The 15,413-nt window shown below is 42.9% G+C and overlaps 1 protein-coding gene across 1 annotated transcript in view; it reads left to right on the plus strand.

Moving 5' to 3' along the window:
- LOC128442592 (ERC protein 2-like) overlaps positions 1-15,413 on the plus strand; it is a gene marked incomplete in the record, with an annotated part of 144,915 nt that overhangs the window by 107,914 nt on the left and 21,588 nt on the right. The window contains 1 exon segment of the mRNA XM_053425129.1: positions 1,173-1,238. Within this exon segment, the coding sequence (XP_053281104.1) occupies positions 1,173-1,199 (27 nt within the window).

A 15,413-nucleotide genomic window follows, 5' to 3' on the forward strand; every position in this document is an offset into this window, starting at 1 on the left:
AATGTAAGCTCTGGAATAGAGGACTCCTTCAGGGATCCAAACCACATGTCATTCAAAGCTCATGGGTAGAGGAAGTGCGTCCATCCCAATACTTTAACTGTGCTCCCTGTCCTTTTACATGTGACATCTTATTCAGAGGACAGGTGAAATCTAACCAGAGGAGACAAGCACAGGAAGTGGATTTAGCCTCTTGTGATGCAGTCCAGGTCTGAGCTTGGGTAAAAAGTGTGTGCAGTTCGACGGGCACATTGCACTCATGTTGTTCTCATTTAGCCGTGCCAGGACCACTGCCAGAGACTTGGCAGCAGCCTCGAAAGGAAATAGAAAACAGCCATAATATGTTTATCAGAGACAGAAATGTTCAACCTTTTCTTTTGGGTTGTTGTTATTTTTTTTTCAAAGCCTTAACATGCTGCCTGCTTCAGGTTTATGAGAAGTAGCACATGGTATTTGACCTGTTTGTGGGTATGCGTGTGTTTAACCTGGCAGAATGAGTGGTTGTAGGTCTGGCTCTGTTTACAGGGCCTGTCACAGCCATTCATTGCATGTTAGCATTTAGCATCTAGCATGTTCCACTGAAAGGCCATTATATCTATAGCTTAGCTGCTTAGGTGTAGTTTACCGAGCTTGTCACATCGAGTCAGTCCAACCAAAGCCACTGTGGACTGCAGCCAAGTCCCCTGTGTGTGTGTGTTTTAGTCTGGTATAGCATTAGCATATACTCTGCTTTGCCGGAGCTTAGTTTAGTGTTATGTAGTCAAGGGCTTGGCTATAGTGAGCTGCCAGCTCATGCTAACCATCGTAATGTTAGTGTCTGAGTGAATTAGCCTTCCTGTTAGCAGGGCTCTTGTCTGCACTGTTTCAGCCTCAAGGAAACCCCCTGTGTGTTTCGTTATTGGTTCCTACAATCATACTGAGAAAAGCAATTCGTGATATCACACACAGAATGAAGAACATGACTAAATTGTTTTTAAATTAAAATCCACAGGGGGTTTGGGAGGAAATAAGATTGGGGAATGACGTGTAGAGACATAACCACTGGGCCTGAGTTTTTGTAAATAAAGGGAGGCCATCGTTTGCCTCATGCTGAATGACTTTAGACATAAACTACAACATGTAGCCTGGTGGTTAATTAATGGATGATGACATGTTTCCTCAATTTTTTCTCACAGGATGATGAAGAAGGAATATGGGCATGATTACCGCTTCCATGGGAACCCTGCATCCAAGTGTTAATAGTAAGTTTCTAGTATTGTTTCCTTTCATTACTAATTTAAGCGTTTAATACACTCCAGGCCAGTGTGTAGTCCTGTGTATCTGCCCCAGATATTTTAATGATCTTCTACACAATAAACCTTTTCAGTGGACTCAAGTAACCATTAGCTGGGAACGTTGATGGTACCACAATAACCACAGCATTACCCAACTCTGACAGAAGAGAGCGTAATAGAACCCGGCTCCTTTTTCCATGCTGCTTATGAATTTCAGTAGACTAAAGACCCTCAGTTGATTCAGTGGTTTATGGCTGGTTTTCATATCCTGGTTGTGCCCTGGCTATATAGGCAACTGTGTGGTAGTAGACACATATGCACCCAGCAGCCTAAAGCAAGCAGGGCCCTGAGGTGATAAAAACGACATGGTGAGAAAAACCAGAGATGGACGAGTCTGTCTCTCCACGCCCTGCTTTTTCAGTTGTAGTAAAGTTTTACCGTGCTCCCCCTCCCCGTTGTGTGCCAGTGTGTGGGGTAGTTAATTACAATACAACGCAGAACAGTCATGAAGCCCTTTATTTTAAGGCTGCGAGCTGAAAAAGCATAAAATAAAGAATGCAGAGTCATAAAGGATAATTCCTGTTTTGGGGGTTTTATATCGAAGCCCCCCATAGACTCAGGATGCCTTTGAACGTAGATGTGCGGAAAGAGGTCTGGGCAGGGAGGGCAGGCTAAACGGTTTCCTTGAAGCTAATGAAAGTGATTACAATTCCAAATAGGAGGAAGGGATAGAAATGCACATGTGATAAATGAGAGAGGTAGAGAAAGAGAGAAAGGGAAAGATAAGGACAGGGGACGGGTGCTTGAGTATTTATGTGGGAGTGAGACGGGATACCAGGCAGCATGGTACACTCATAGTTTCCAGTGCATATCATTCTTTTCCCCCAGTGATCCACAGGTGGACCATCACAAGCAAAATTTGCCTCAATGACTAAGTAGGAGTGCACTTTGCCCTAGCGCTGCTTTCGGGATTACGAGTCCTGTTAGCTTGTGTGTGAGTAAATGGTTTGTCTTCTTGCAGTGCAAAGCTTTAGTGTGTTTATCCATGATGTTTGTGTGTGCACGTGCATGTGACTATGTGTGTGCAAGGGAGCATTGCTGAGCTATACAGTGCCGGAGCGGCCCACATAGCCTATAATCCAGTCCATGTGTGCTGAGAATGCAGTAGTGTCAGGATTCACCGTAATGAAACCGACCACACTGCCCTCTTTCTCCCTCTCTTTCCATCCCTCCATCTTTTTCCATAACTCCCGCTCTTTCCACCTCTTTTCAGATATTTAACTTGCTCTAACGTATATTCCTTCAAGGTAAAGCCTAGAGTTGGACCAGTGACTAACCAACTGCTTTGGTATCTCCAATCAGATATATCACGAATACGTGTGTGCATGCATGTGTGTGTGTGTGTGTGTGCATGTGTGTATTAGAGCTTCTTATCCCAATCTAATAGAATAAGCCAGGCACATTAGCCTTTAGCGCAGAGTGGTGTTGTGGCTGGCCATATCAGTGCTGCTCATCTATCCACTGCTGTTATTCTGGCAGTGCACAGCGCGAGCGCAGCTAACGTGTATTAGCCATCCTCTATGGGGGAACAGATGGGAGCCATTTAGCGGTGTGTAGCTACAGCACAATAAGGCCAGATCTAATCCCCATATCCTGTCCCTGAGTGAGCCCTCCCTAATATGAGCAAACAGAGATGACAGCACCGATAGACAAGTAGCCGAGGTTATGTGTGTCTGTGTCTTTGCAGGCGTGCATGTTAGCTGGGACTGGTCTTTCTTATGGATGTCCTCGGCTCCATAGTGTTAGACTACAGTTTGATTTCCACACAAACCTAAAAGTGCTGAGTTTGAGTTGGCAAGTTCGAGTCCCAAGCACCCAGGTGTGGATTTGTATTGGTTAGCCATGGTTATGTCTAAGAGGACACTGGGTTCTGATTGGCTCATTGTGGTTGTGTATGTCCTGCTGTTGATTACGGAGGTTTTGTTTACCCTCTTGGCCTCCAGGATACCCCCTCTAATGAAATAAGAATGTCCTTTTGGACAAAGAGCGCAAGAGAAGGGGGTTGGAGGAAAAAGCGAAGGAGAACATGGGGCCAATAGAGTGAAGCAGAGTGGGGGGGAAGAGCTTTTTCTGGAAACATTATGCTTTTATCCCACCGTGAAGTTATTTGTAGTGAATGAAGCGAAGAGAAGCTAAGAGGCTTTCCAAGTGGGGACAGAAATATGTTTGTGAATGTGTGTGTGTGTGTGTGTGTGTGTGTGTGTGTGTGTGTGTGTGTGTGTGTGTGTGTGTGTGTGTGTGTGTGTGTGTGTGTGTGTGTGTGTGTGTGTGTGTGTGTGTGTGTGTGTGTGTGCATGCATGCAGGAAGCAATGAGGCCTGGTTCAGGTTCAAACAAGTCAAGAAGATGACTCTCATTTGTGGATGCTTTGTTTGCACTAAATTCAGTATTTGTATGTCTGAATTGTGTTTGTCAGTCAGTTTCCAGTTTGTGTAATTCACAGCATCAAAAGTCTAGAAAAGTGAGTCTAACTTCATTAAGACTCTGGACAGCCGATTCTCAATCCCACGCATTAGTGTAAAAATACAATTTCATCAAAGTGCCAATTCTTGAGCTTGACTCTTATTGCCTGTCACTGTTTGCTTCTACCTTTGAGTCCAACGGCTCTCTCCCAAAATTGACACAGCAACGAATGAACTGTTACTCATGCACATAAACTACAGCAACAATGGAAGCAAAGCAAACAGGAAACTGTGAATTATTTTGACAAGACGATGGATCCCCCCACCAGCAGCTGACTGTGGGACGCACCTGGCCGCCTCTCTACTCCCTGTCAGGAGTTGTGTGCGGAACTGGAAGACGGATAGCGATGCCTTCTTCAGATAAATCCTCTGTGAGGTGTTCATCCTGCTGAGTTTACACAAAGCTTTCCACAAGGATTTATACTGCTAACCCAAACAGCATGATTCTCACAGCTGGCTTTGAAATTAAATATGAGAAGGACAACTTAACATAAGTACTACTTTTTTTTCTAAGTAGGGCGGCGCAATTAACTGAAAATTTATCAAAGCTGACATTTCCCCTCGGGGATGAATAAAGTAATCTATCTATCTTAAAACCTTCTAACTGAATTAATCTTGCTCATACCGAATGCATGCATAAAACAAAAAAATAATCGTATGTTAATCGTCATCAAGGTAAAAGTTTGAAATAATCGTGATATCGATATGAAGTCATATCGCCCCCAGCCATACTCTGGGGTTTTGTTTGAAATTTGTATTCAGTCATGAACATATATATATTTCCCATATAGCCTTTGACACATTTCTTTAGATGTCTGGATTTCTGTAAGCTTGAGCTTTTATGAAAGTCAATCGAGTCTGTTAACATCAAGTATGTTTGACTGACAGACTCCCTGTCAAAAAAAAAAAGAAATAACTCCAGAGTAATTATTAAGTTCTATCTTCACATCCTTTTTATGTAACAGACATTAAGCTTGTACAGACTAGAAAAGCGGTGCAATCGAAATGACAGCTTGTAGTGACGTCAGTTTTCTCTAACCGCAGTTCGACAGCTGAAATCACAGCAGTTGTGGCCTCCAGCAGGTGAGATTACTCTTCATTGTGTTCTCTTATCTGCAGGTTGGGAATGAAACCTCAAAACCAAACATGCCGGCAGATCATGGAGTTGATATTGGAAAATTTAAATGGATCTCTATTATCTGTGGGAAATCACCTTGTATTGTCTCCTGTTTTGCAATCATGATTCTAACAGTTTGTCTGTCTGCTTTTAATGTCACTGTGTTCACATTCTTTTTAACGATGAATGGAACATCATGCTTTTAATATCAGGTTTACTGAAGTATAATTAGTAAGTTTGCCAGCAGCAATTCGAATGGTTGAGCCAGCCAGGCCACTTTTTTTGCCATGTGTGCCAGTTTGAAGCTCCAGTATAAACAACTATTATCCCACGCGTTGATTACGACAAACTGATGTTGCATATTTTTCCAAGCCACCCACAGATAAATATGCCCCGTGTTATCACCACACCACAATAAGTGTTAATTAATAAATGCATTGGTCTTATTATGGAATTTCTCAGGAGTATAAAAAATGGTTTGGTCTTATGTCAGTATTCTACCTCATGCATTGGGTTTGTGTATGAAAGTGGAATAAGCTGGAGAAACTTTAGTCAGAGTTAAACTTCCTCCTGTGTGTTTGATCGTAAGGAAACGTGTGGGTGCATGTAAATGTGCACTTGTGTTTGCATTCTGGGTAATGTTTGGGTACGTGGGTATGTGCTTGCACACATGTGTAGCTGTGCTGTGCCGTGTGTCTTTGGTGACTAGTGAACCGCAGCTTGAAGGTCAGTAGAGGCGTCTGGCCGAGGCCATCCCTCTGTCAGCTGTCAGCATCGTCAGTCTGTGAGGTCAAAGGTCGTTCTACCAGGTTGAACATGAGTGGAGAGGAGTCAATAACTCAGCAACACCTGAGCACTAACATCTGAGTGAGCTGTATATCATCTATTACACTGAATCCTGAAACAACACCTGAATTATTGTTTTACGGCCTACGTGAAAATGGGAGCTCCGGGTTCTGTCTTAATCGATGACGATAATCGCTTAAAACAACTATTGTGGGGGCATTCCAAAGTATTCGGTTTGGAGAGCTCTGATACGATCTACTCCAGTCTATAAAACCCCATTATCAGTTTTTAAAAAGTCTCAGTAAAAGCTTTAAATGGGCTACAATTTTGTCCAATTATGTCCCAAACTAGGAAACTGGGCTTGTGAAGGATGAGAGACAATCCCAGTCGTCTCCACCACGGTGTCATTTGTTTGCAGCAGTTACACTGTGGCAGCATGATTGATTTGTCAAGGACATATTGGTGTTTAAACGCCATGCACAATATCACCTTTAAGTAGTTAAATGAAAAGCAGTGATAGAGTTGCTCTGTCATTGTCAGCATGTGAAGCTGTAGACAGACAGGACCCAGAGACAGAGGAGGGGAAGGGAGGGAGAGAAGGAAGGACTGACAATCATTCTGAAAGCCGACAAGTTTATTCACGTTTTCTTTTTTCTGTGTTTTTTTTTAAGTTGTATGATGTCGAGGAAAGTTAGACACCTGATGTGGGGATCATTATGCTGTTTGTCTAGGTGAGCTCCCTTTCCCAACCCACAACACCCTCATTACACACGCCAAGACACAGCCACACGCACAGTCGCTCGAGCAAGCCTGCGAATGTCCAGCGCTGAAGACATTGCAGGTTTTGTAGTTTTAATTCTACCCTCGCTGGTCAAATCCCTGCTCATCAGTGCTTATTCTTCTCAGTAAAATTAGCATGTGTGCATGTTTGTACTCTGAAGCACAGATCTGATGAGCTCGGACGGCCTTTAATTGTCTGAGTCTCCCCTCCGCCCTCACTGAACTGATCCCAACAGGTCTGCTGTCTGCTTGAGCGAGGAGGTGGTGGCGATTTGGTAAAGCCTCATCTCTTTGAGAGTGACAGGCCTTTCTGTAATCCAGCTGAGCGCAGCACAGGGTTCGCCCTACATTTGTCATGCTTTCTAGTGCCAAAAGGTTTTTTTCAGTCTCCCTTTCTTTTAAATTAGTTTAGCTTTAATATTATTAAGGTATTTCACTGCATTAGCACTTTAGTTACAGTGTGATATTAACTTTTATTGACATCCCCAATTCCATAAATAATTTGAGTCCATCTTGTGTCCTCTTCTGAGTGCTCTGACCTCACCGGCTTTATTAAAGCATGATGCTGCACTGTGGTGGTAAAGTGATTTTTCCCCATCTTGTGTTGGTCTGGCATTGTTGGCCGACTTTTAGGCAAGCGTCTCTTCTTTAAAACACAGGATCATGTTGGCAGTTGAGGGCAGCTTTGACATTTGTTTGGTTATTTGGTTTAAGTGCACAAACACATCTGCCAGGAGACAATAAGCACTTACTTTTCTTTCCCTGGGACGTAACTGAAATGGCGCTCTAGTGCTCTCTTATTTATGACCACTAATTCTTTGGCCCTGGATCAAACATGCTCTTCTCATTCAAGTAACGTTTAAACAGAAATCCTGATTGGCCTGGGAATTTACATGAAAATTCACATGACATGACTCTTTAAACTATTAGTTAACATTGAGATACAGTACGTCAGTGAGATGAAATACTTTAACTGAATTAACTCGTCCTCCCCCTGTGTGTCTGAACATGTCAGGTGTGACTCAGTCTGTAAACTTCTATCTGGTTTGCTCTCTGTGCAGAAATGGCCCGGCCAGCCCACAGTCATAAATCAGTGCACCTCAAGTTATCCCGATTTTTCACCCTTCTCTCTCACCTTACCTTTCTCTTTCTTTCTACTCTTTATCAGTTATCTCGCTCGCTTCTTCAAATGCCATTGCCACGGTGATACAGTGCATCCAAGCATTTTTGTGGTTAGCTCACAGAGAGAGGTTATTAGAGATACATATCTAGATGTTGTGGTGGAAACTCATGATATTGAGGTCAAATTGGGCAAATTGATAGATTCATAGAAGAATTTTTGGCAAGCGTTGACTGGCTGTGCATGTGTGTGTACATGCATGTAAGAGAGCTAGCGTGTTAGCATGCGTGTGCATGAAAATAGAAGTCAGGAAAAGACTAAGTAAGATACAAAGAGAGAGAGAGAGAGATCTAGGAAGGATTATAAGGGTGTTTTGTGAGCTTATGGAAATGGCAGCACACAAAAGCCCTTCCCTCAGGAGAAACTTGCACCTGGGGAAGCACCATTGAGTGTATATATTTGTGTGTGCGTGTGTGTTTGAGAGAGAGAGAGAGAGAGAGAGAGAGAGAGAGAGAGAGAGAGAGAGAGAGAGAGAGAGAAATCAAGCAATCAAGCTCTCTACAGGATGCTCTGGGGGTCAGATCCCCTGTTCAAACTGGATTACATCCCAAAGAGAAAGTATAAGCATCCACAAAGACTCACTGATGGAGGGAGGTATAGGGATTTGGAGACACAGAAAAGGGAACCACAGCCCTTTCTTTTTAAACCAGTTATTTTGTTCAGACTTCCTGTGTTCCCCTCTCTCTCTCTCTCTCTCTCTCTCTCTCTCTCTCTCTCTCTCTCTCTCTCGCTCTCGCTCTCTCTCTCTCTCTCTCTCTCTCTCTCTCTTTCTTCAACAAACACACACATAGACGCACAATAAAAGCACAAAAATACCACACAGCCTCAGGTCTTGGGTAAGGCCTCTGTTGTTCCGCCAACCTCTTGTTTTCTAACACTTAGAAGCCAATCATAGACACGTCTACTGCTCCAAGACAAAGAGAGATGTTCAGGGACAGCAGGAGGGAGATGAAAGGGTGGGAAGATTCACACCTGCTAGCTTGCCTCCACAACCACATTTTGAACCAAAAGTGACTGCACCTTTAAGCTCCAGTAAATGAATTCATGCAACTAAAAGGTCCCTGTTGCCCCTTTTTTCACCAGGACCCATCCAAAAAGATTCCTCTAATTTCGAAAAATTCTTCCCCTGAGCTGAAACTTTTTTTTTAAAGATTTCTCTTGAACTTAATTTAGACCCTGGTCCTAATGGTTGAAATGTATGGACTTTCTTGCAAAGGTTCCTATTTCCTTGGGAAAGTTCCAGCAGTCGAAACATGGCTTATTTGACACATGATCAAAAGTGACGTTGTGCCATTCACTCCCAGCAAAATACAACAGTTTTGATGCCTGGGTTCAAGCACCACAGCACACAAATAAACACAGATAGACCTAAAATTAATTGCCTAATATAGCGCAAACATTTAGTACCCAGGTCGACACCCATGTAAACACTGTGGTAGAGAAATAACATTACATGTATTTTAATAAGTAATAGCAGAAGGAATTTGACTATTTTCTTACACTATCCCAGAGACGCTAGAGGTGCTGTATCGGACACTCCTTGTAGAATTGACGAGGAAAGCTAACATGAATTTACCTGTTTCCTCCCACTTAAATTTATCCCAGTGCAAAGTCAGCGGAGAGGCTTCATAACTTGGCCTATCACCGAGCTACTGTAATAACATCAACAACCCCTTGGACTGCCACTCAACATTAAGGGCTGACCACTAATTAGGCCTTGTATAACAGTAGGCTGCAGTTTATTTCTCACGCTAGCCCTACACTTTATCCTTAGGTCCCCCCCCACTTCTCAGAAGTCTGTAAAAAACTGAGATGTGCTGTGTTGCCATTTGTCAAAACAGCAATACTTTACCTCATAATTGTTATCTTGCAGTGTAATTAGTTTTGATAGCTGGCTTTTACTCAAAAGAAGAGAAGATTTTATATCTGTGACCTTTCAGAACCTGCGTGTTTGTTGAGCTTAGGCTTCAAATCCCAAAATGGGTCACTGACCTATTACTGCGGGATATATGACATGGGTAGTAAAATGTTTTAAAGCCCCTGAGTCTTAAGGCTACAGAATAAACTTCTCATTTGGGCCCCCTTCTAAAAAAAAAAAGAGTATAACCCCTGGCCTGAGCGAATGTTAGTCAAATAACCTGGCGTGTTTTCAGCCAGGTTGTATTTTCCTGTGAAACATTAGAATTGGATGCCAGAGCGGCCTCTCTTTCTGTCACTAGATCAGCTCAGACAAGCAGATTAGTCCTGTAGCTGCTCTGTGTGTCCCTCGCAGCTTACTGTATGTCGCTCCTGTAATCCTTGTAATCAAACCAATGGGTCAGGCTACTTAACAAGTGTGTCCTTCCCGTATATGTATGCACTCCACGCTCACATACTCACATGCTATGTGAAATATGAATCTCTCTTCTTCTCTTTCTGTCTCTCTTATCTGGGCTTGTGGAAAAGCCACACTTGTACGATGACATTCAGCACAGGATTACAGCCCATGTAAGACCCTCCTCAGTTTACACTGCCGCTGCCAAGAGGAGATCTATACAACCACACACTCTCAGGCAACCATGTACACACACTGGCAGAGTCACAACTCCTCACACAAACACACACACACATATATACTGTATGTAGGAAAGCACATTTGTGTGCACACACACTCCTACATACACATATTCCTTCACCCTAGTTACTTAGCATATCATCCTCATCGTCCTGTTGTTACTCCAGACGAAAGGAAGTCGATCCCCTCAACAAACACAGTGATACACACATTCATACTCACTCACACACAACAGACACACTGACATCCTCTTCTCCCACATCCCATAACTATCCTGCTTGCTGTTCTCGCTAAAACAAGGGTATCCTTGCCACGAATGAGCCAAGAAACCAATCACATCTGGCTTGAATGGAATCATGGACCCCCACCAGCCCCGACGCCCCAACAATATGCATACACACACACTCAAATAAACAGAAACCAGCATACGTGGACACTCACATACACTTCTACACATACTCTGCGCACTAGTGATGCCAGGATGGACAAACAGATGAGCAGTTACAGTAGAGAGACTCAAGGTAGATTGAACACAGACTGTGTGGGTTTTAGTCGTACTAAGGCCAGACATGGTCAGGGCCTTAGTTATATGATGCTGTGTATCTAGGTCATGTTGTGTGTATGTGTCTTATTTTTTGTGCATACCTTCAGGGGTTAGCTGGTTGGGTCTGGAGAGGATTCTCATTGGAATGCGTTCTGATTGGGCTAGACAGCGATCCTTTTCTGATTGGTTGTTTATCCTGGGGCTTCCACTTTCGGGGTTGCTTTGAATCAGTGCATCTCATGTCACTCCCTCCCCGTTTCTCTCTGTTTCTTTTCTTCTCCCTCTCCATCTTTATATCTTGCAGAGTGCCGCTGGCTGTGTGTTTGATGTGAATGTGTTTGACGGGCTAAAACAGAACCAGCAGTGGGCTGTTGTGTGTTTCTGTAGATCCGGCGATGCTCAGTTCGCAGAAGGTTGCCCACAGTAACCTTAGGCGCTAAGTGGACACTTACATTTTGTCTCATCAAAACTGAAATGTCAGAAATGGGTTTTTGATTGAAGTATTGTTAGGGAGTATGTACGTATTTTGTTACCAGTATGAATTTTTTTTCTTAGTTTCTTTACCAGCCATCTAATGTTCGTTATCCAGCAGCAGGAGAAAAACTTTCTATCTAACTTCTAATATCTTTATTTCTTCCAAAGAAACTCGGGGTGTTCTCATACCTGAATGTCAGGATTATCGTCCCAACCAAGTTTTATGTCTTTATTAAATTGTTTACATTTTATCTGGTTCGTTTCAGTTTCACATTACAATATAGGGAGCGGATGAAGACTTATGTATGACATACATACATCCTGTCTATGTGGGCTGTGTCTACCTATACTTTACATTGATCAGTTTGTAGACAGGCATGCATCTAACCAATGTTGGCGTATTGTCAAATCCGATGTTGTATTTGCTAACTTTTGTGCATAGAAAATAAGTCTATTTTCGTTGCCACTTAAATATTATATAGTTGGAGGCAAAGACTGCTAGCCATCCGGCGAGACGGTATCACTTCTTTACCTTCTTCTACAGTTTAATGCTGTCTCAACCTACTGCAATTGATCTCAAGGTCCGAGCTATAAAAATTGCAAATCATCCAAACCTTGGTTCATTTGATTTGAACGGAGGCCGCCTCTTTTGGTCGGACTAAATTTTGGTCCATTGGTCAAGACCTGTCACACTTATTTTGGTGCAGACTAAACTGAAAAGTCCAAAGGTACGGACCAAGCAAGTGGTTGGTGTAGAAGTGCCCTTAACCATAATGTTAGTGTTTAGAAGCAAAGTAGGACAATTATATTTATATATAGATGATCAAAGACACCATTATAAATGATGCCACATAAACTTTAAACTTAACAAACTTTATTTAGAAGCTGGTGATAGATTTCAGTTTTCTCTAATTGACTTAGAGAAAAAGTCAATTGTTTTTTTTGCATGCAGTTTTGCAAATGCAAAAAAAACAGTACCTTCTGGAGGAAAAGTCAGTCTCTGGATGGTGTTGTTTCTTTATATTGTGTTACTTTAAAGGAGGCCACAAGATGAGGTGAATGATTCCTTGTATCTGTTCAACTACTAATAGACTGATTTGGTTTTATTTTGAAGGCTATAACCCTTCTGGTTTTGTTCATACTATACAGTACTGTTGCCATGAAAGCACCTAAATTTATGAACAGGACATTAATGTTTCAAATAAAGAACCCCATAATCTTCCTGTAACTCCATCACTGCCATCACCCACCTGTAACCGACGCTTGCTTGATTATTCTTTCTCACTAAAAGTAGAGTAGAGCCTGGCAGGATATAACCAGCCATCAATAGGTGCTATTGTACTTTAGCTCCACTCTCCAGGAGTGGCCTAGCCAGAGTGTGTACACGCAGTGAGGCTTCAACCCTGCAGCTATGGGATTAGCTCGGCTGCTGGGTGGTCCTTCTTCCCATCTCAGAGCAGCATCACAATTTACAGCACACTGATTCTAGGTGTCTGGATGCTGAACTCGGTCAGACCACTTAGGTTTCTGTCCATTGCAGGCTAATTGTACTGGATGTTTGGCTTAAACATATTGACATATTACATTTGTTTAAACTGTAGATGAGGAAAAAGCCAAAGTTAGGCGAAGGGTCTCGTAAACTGTAGGTTGTTGAACGAACCCTTATTCCTGCTGGGTAGATTATTTCTACTTGAGCTCCAGTGCTCAGTGTCCAACTTTTTAAAGCTGCAGTTGTATTGTGCCGCGGTCAAACCAGAACTGGCTAGAATGAAATTGACTTGCTTGCTGCGGCGAGCAGCGGGCAGGACAGGAAATAGTGTGGGCTTGGTTGCAAGCACAAGCTAGCAAGCTAACATTAGCATCCCACATTGAGAATGAAGCATGTTTTTTACCAAACATGTCCTTTTACTCAATGCCAACCGTACAGATGGGGCTTGTCTGCTTTCAACATGCAGTTGTGCAAATGCAAAAAAAACAGTAACTTCTGGAGGAAAAATCTGTCTCTGGATGGTGGTGTTTCTTTATATTGTGTTACTTTAAAGGAGGCCACAAGATGAGGTGAATGAAATGTTTGCTAAATATATATAGTGTGACTGTTGCTTTAAGCGGCCATCAGGTAGATACCTGTGGAGGTGAGGTAAGGGTACCAGCGGCATCAAGGGATGCCAGCAGCATTACTAATGAATTAAAGGTTGAGGATAAAGACAAAGAAGGTTTGTAATGTTTGTAACAAGTGTGTCATGTTACAAAGAAGAGTCCTAATCACAGGCAGCTAGTGACTCCAAGTCATGACCATTAGTCATTTGTTTTTTTCCCTTCTTCCTTGGTTTCCTACCTTGTCTTGCATCCTTGAACTCACCACCGGCTATTGTGGGGATAGAAGACTGGTTGGCATTTCAAAGTCACACACACACACACGCGCGCGCACACACGGGCGCGCGCGCACACACACACACACACACACACACACACACACACACACACACACACACACACACACACACACACACACACATGTTCTCCATAACAGAAAATCCCAGAGACAGACAGGTAGTGTGACAGGAGTGGAGATGTCTGAGGCCTGGCGTTCTCCCCACCTGAAGGGATGGGAGCGGACAATGTAAACACTCTGTCATGCACATAAACAAGGCCCCGCTCCGGTTTCACAGCGCTGTTAGAGAACGCTCACCCTCTCTTTTATGGAGAAAGTATTTGTTGTAATTTGTTTATGTGAGATTCCGGAGCACTAATGGTGAAATAGCTTTTTCGGCATCATGCTACACCTGAGTTCAATTTCACAGGCTCGCTCACAGACAGATTGCAAAGATGGCATACCAGAGCAGAGGCAATCTTTCTTTCTCCTTTGCATCTTAATTCAATTTCTGAGACTTCCTCTCTTTCGGTCACATTTTTTCTCCCCACGCCCTCCTTCTCTTTCTCTCTGTTTGTGTGTGAAGAATTGCGGTGCAGGGTAATTAATCAACACTTTATCAATCACTGGTGAATCAGACCCGTGTTTAGGTGATTCTTAACGCTGGGTCAGACATCTGCTTCATTCGAATTATGTTCTGTTACTGATTATGTAAACTTGATGTAATTTAATTAATTAGTTGGAATTTTCCCTTGAGGAATTCGGGAACAAGCACCAAAAATGTGACCCTCCTAGCTGTGAAAAATCTTTTCCCTATTAGCAAGAGCTTCTCACCCCTGAAGCTTGTGTGTACGTGTGCCACTCTGCATATATAGGCTACAAATGTTCAGGCCAACACAAAAGAACCAGAATCTTTTTGGGAACATGATCTTAAACATTCACTGCTCGATAAAACCCGATATTTACAGTATTTATTGTTCGATGGTAATATTTTTCCCTGGCCAACTGAATTTGGCCCATTTACAAGCAACACACACAGTAAAATGTTCATCCTTGGCTCGCTTTAACCTCCTGCTACTGCGACAAGACACCATGTGTTTAGCAGAACATTCTGCACCACAGTGCAAATGAAGTGAAGGGCCGGCTAGTGAACTAACATGTGTTCTCTTTGTTTTTGCCTTCTAATTACATATACACATAGTTGTTTCACTCAGTGTGTATGTGTGTCTGTGTGTGTGTGTGTGTGTGTGTGTGTGTGTTTGTGTGTGTCTGTGTAACCATGTTCTTCCCTTTTGTAATACAAAGCTTTCTGACTGGAGTTGGTGTGTTGTTTGGAGCAGGCATTCCATTCAGACTAACTCTGTTTGCTCAGGTAATAACTAGGCTCAGTCATAATTTGTTTGTGTGTATGCATATATAGGTGTGTGGGTGCGTGTATTTGTGCGTTTGTGCATAGTCCCTTGCGTTTTACACTTTTAAACATAAAGACAAACCAGACCCTTAGACCTGGGAAACAGGCCATCCACAGATGAATGATCTTATGTTATTTCTTGCCCATTATTCCCAGATTTCCGTTTGCTCAATCAAAATGCCAATTTCAAATTACCACCTCCGTGCAGTAAGCTCAGATACACTGAGAGGTATCTTGTACATACCGATGGGCCTCATTGACCCTGTGGGAGGGTTTTGAAGAGCATATTTCCCCTCAATACCCGGGGTCAATCTGGGCCAATAGTTGCCAGATCAGCTAAGGGGGTTGCCAGATCTGAGTTGTTCCTGCCAGCCAGTGATTCCAGCACCACACGCACACACACA

Source organism: Pleuronectes platessa, chromosome 6, assembly GCF_947347685.1.
Source record: "Pleuronectes platessa chromosome 6, fPlePla1.1, whole genome shotgun sequence".
Taxonomy (NCBI): Eukaryota; Metazoa; Chordata; class Actinopteri; order Pleuronectiformes; family Pleuronectidae; genus Pleuronectes; species Pleuronectes platessa.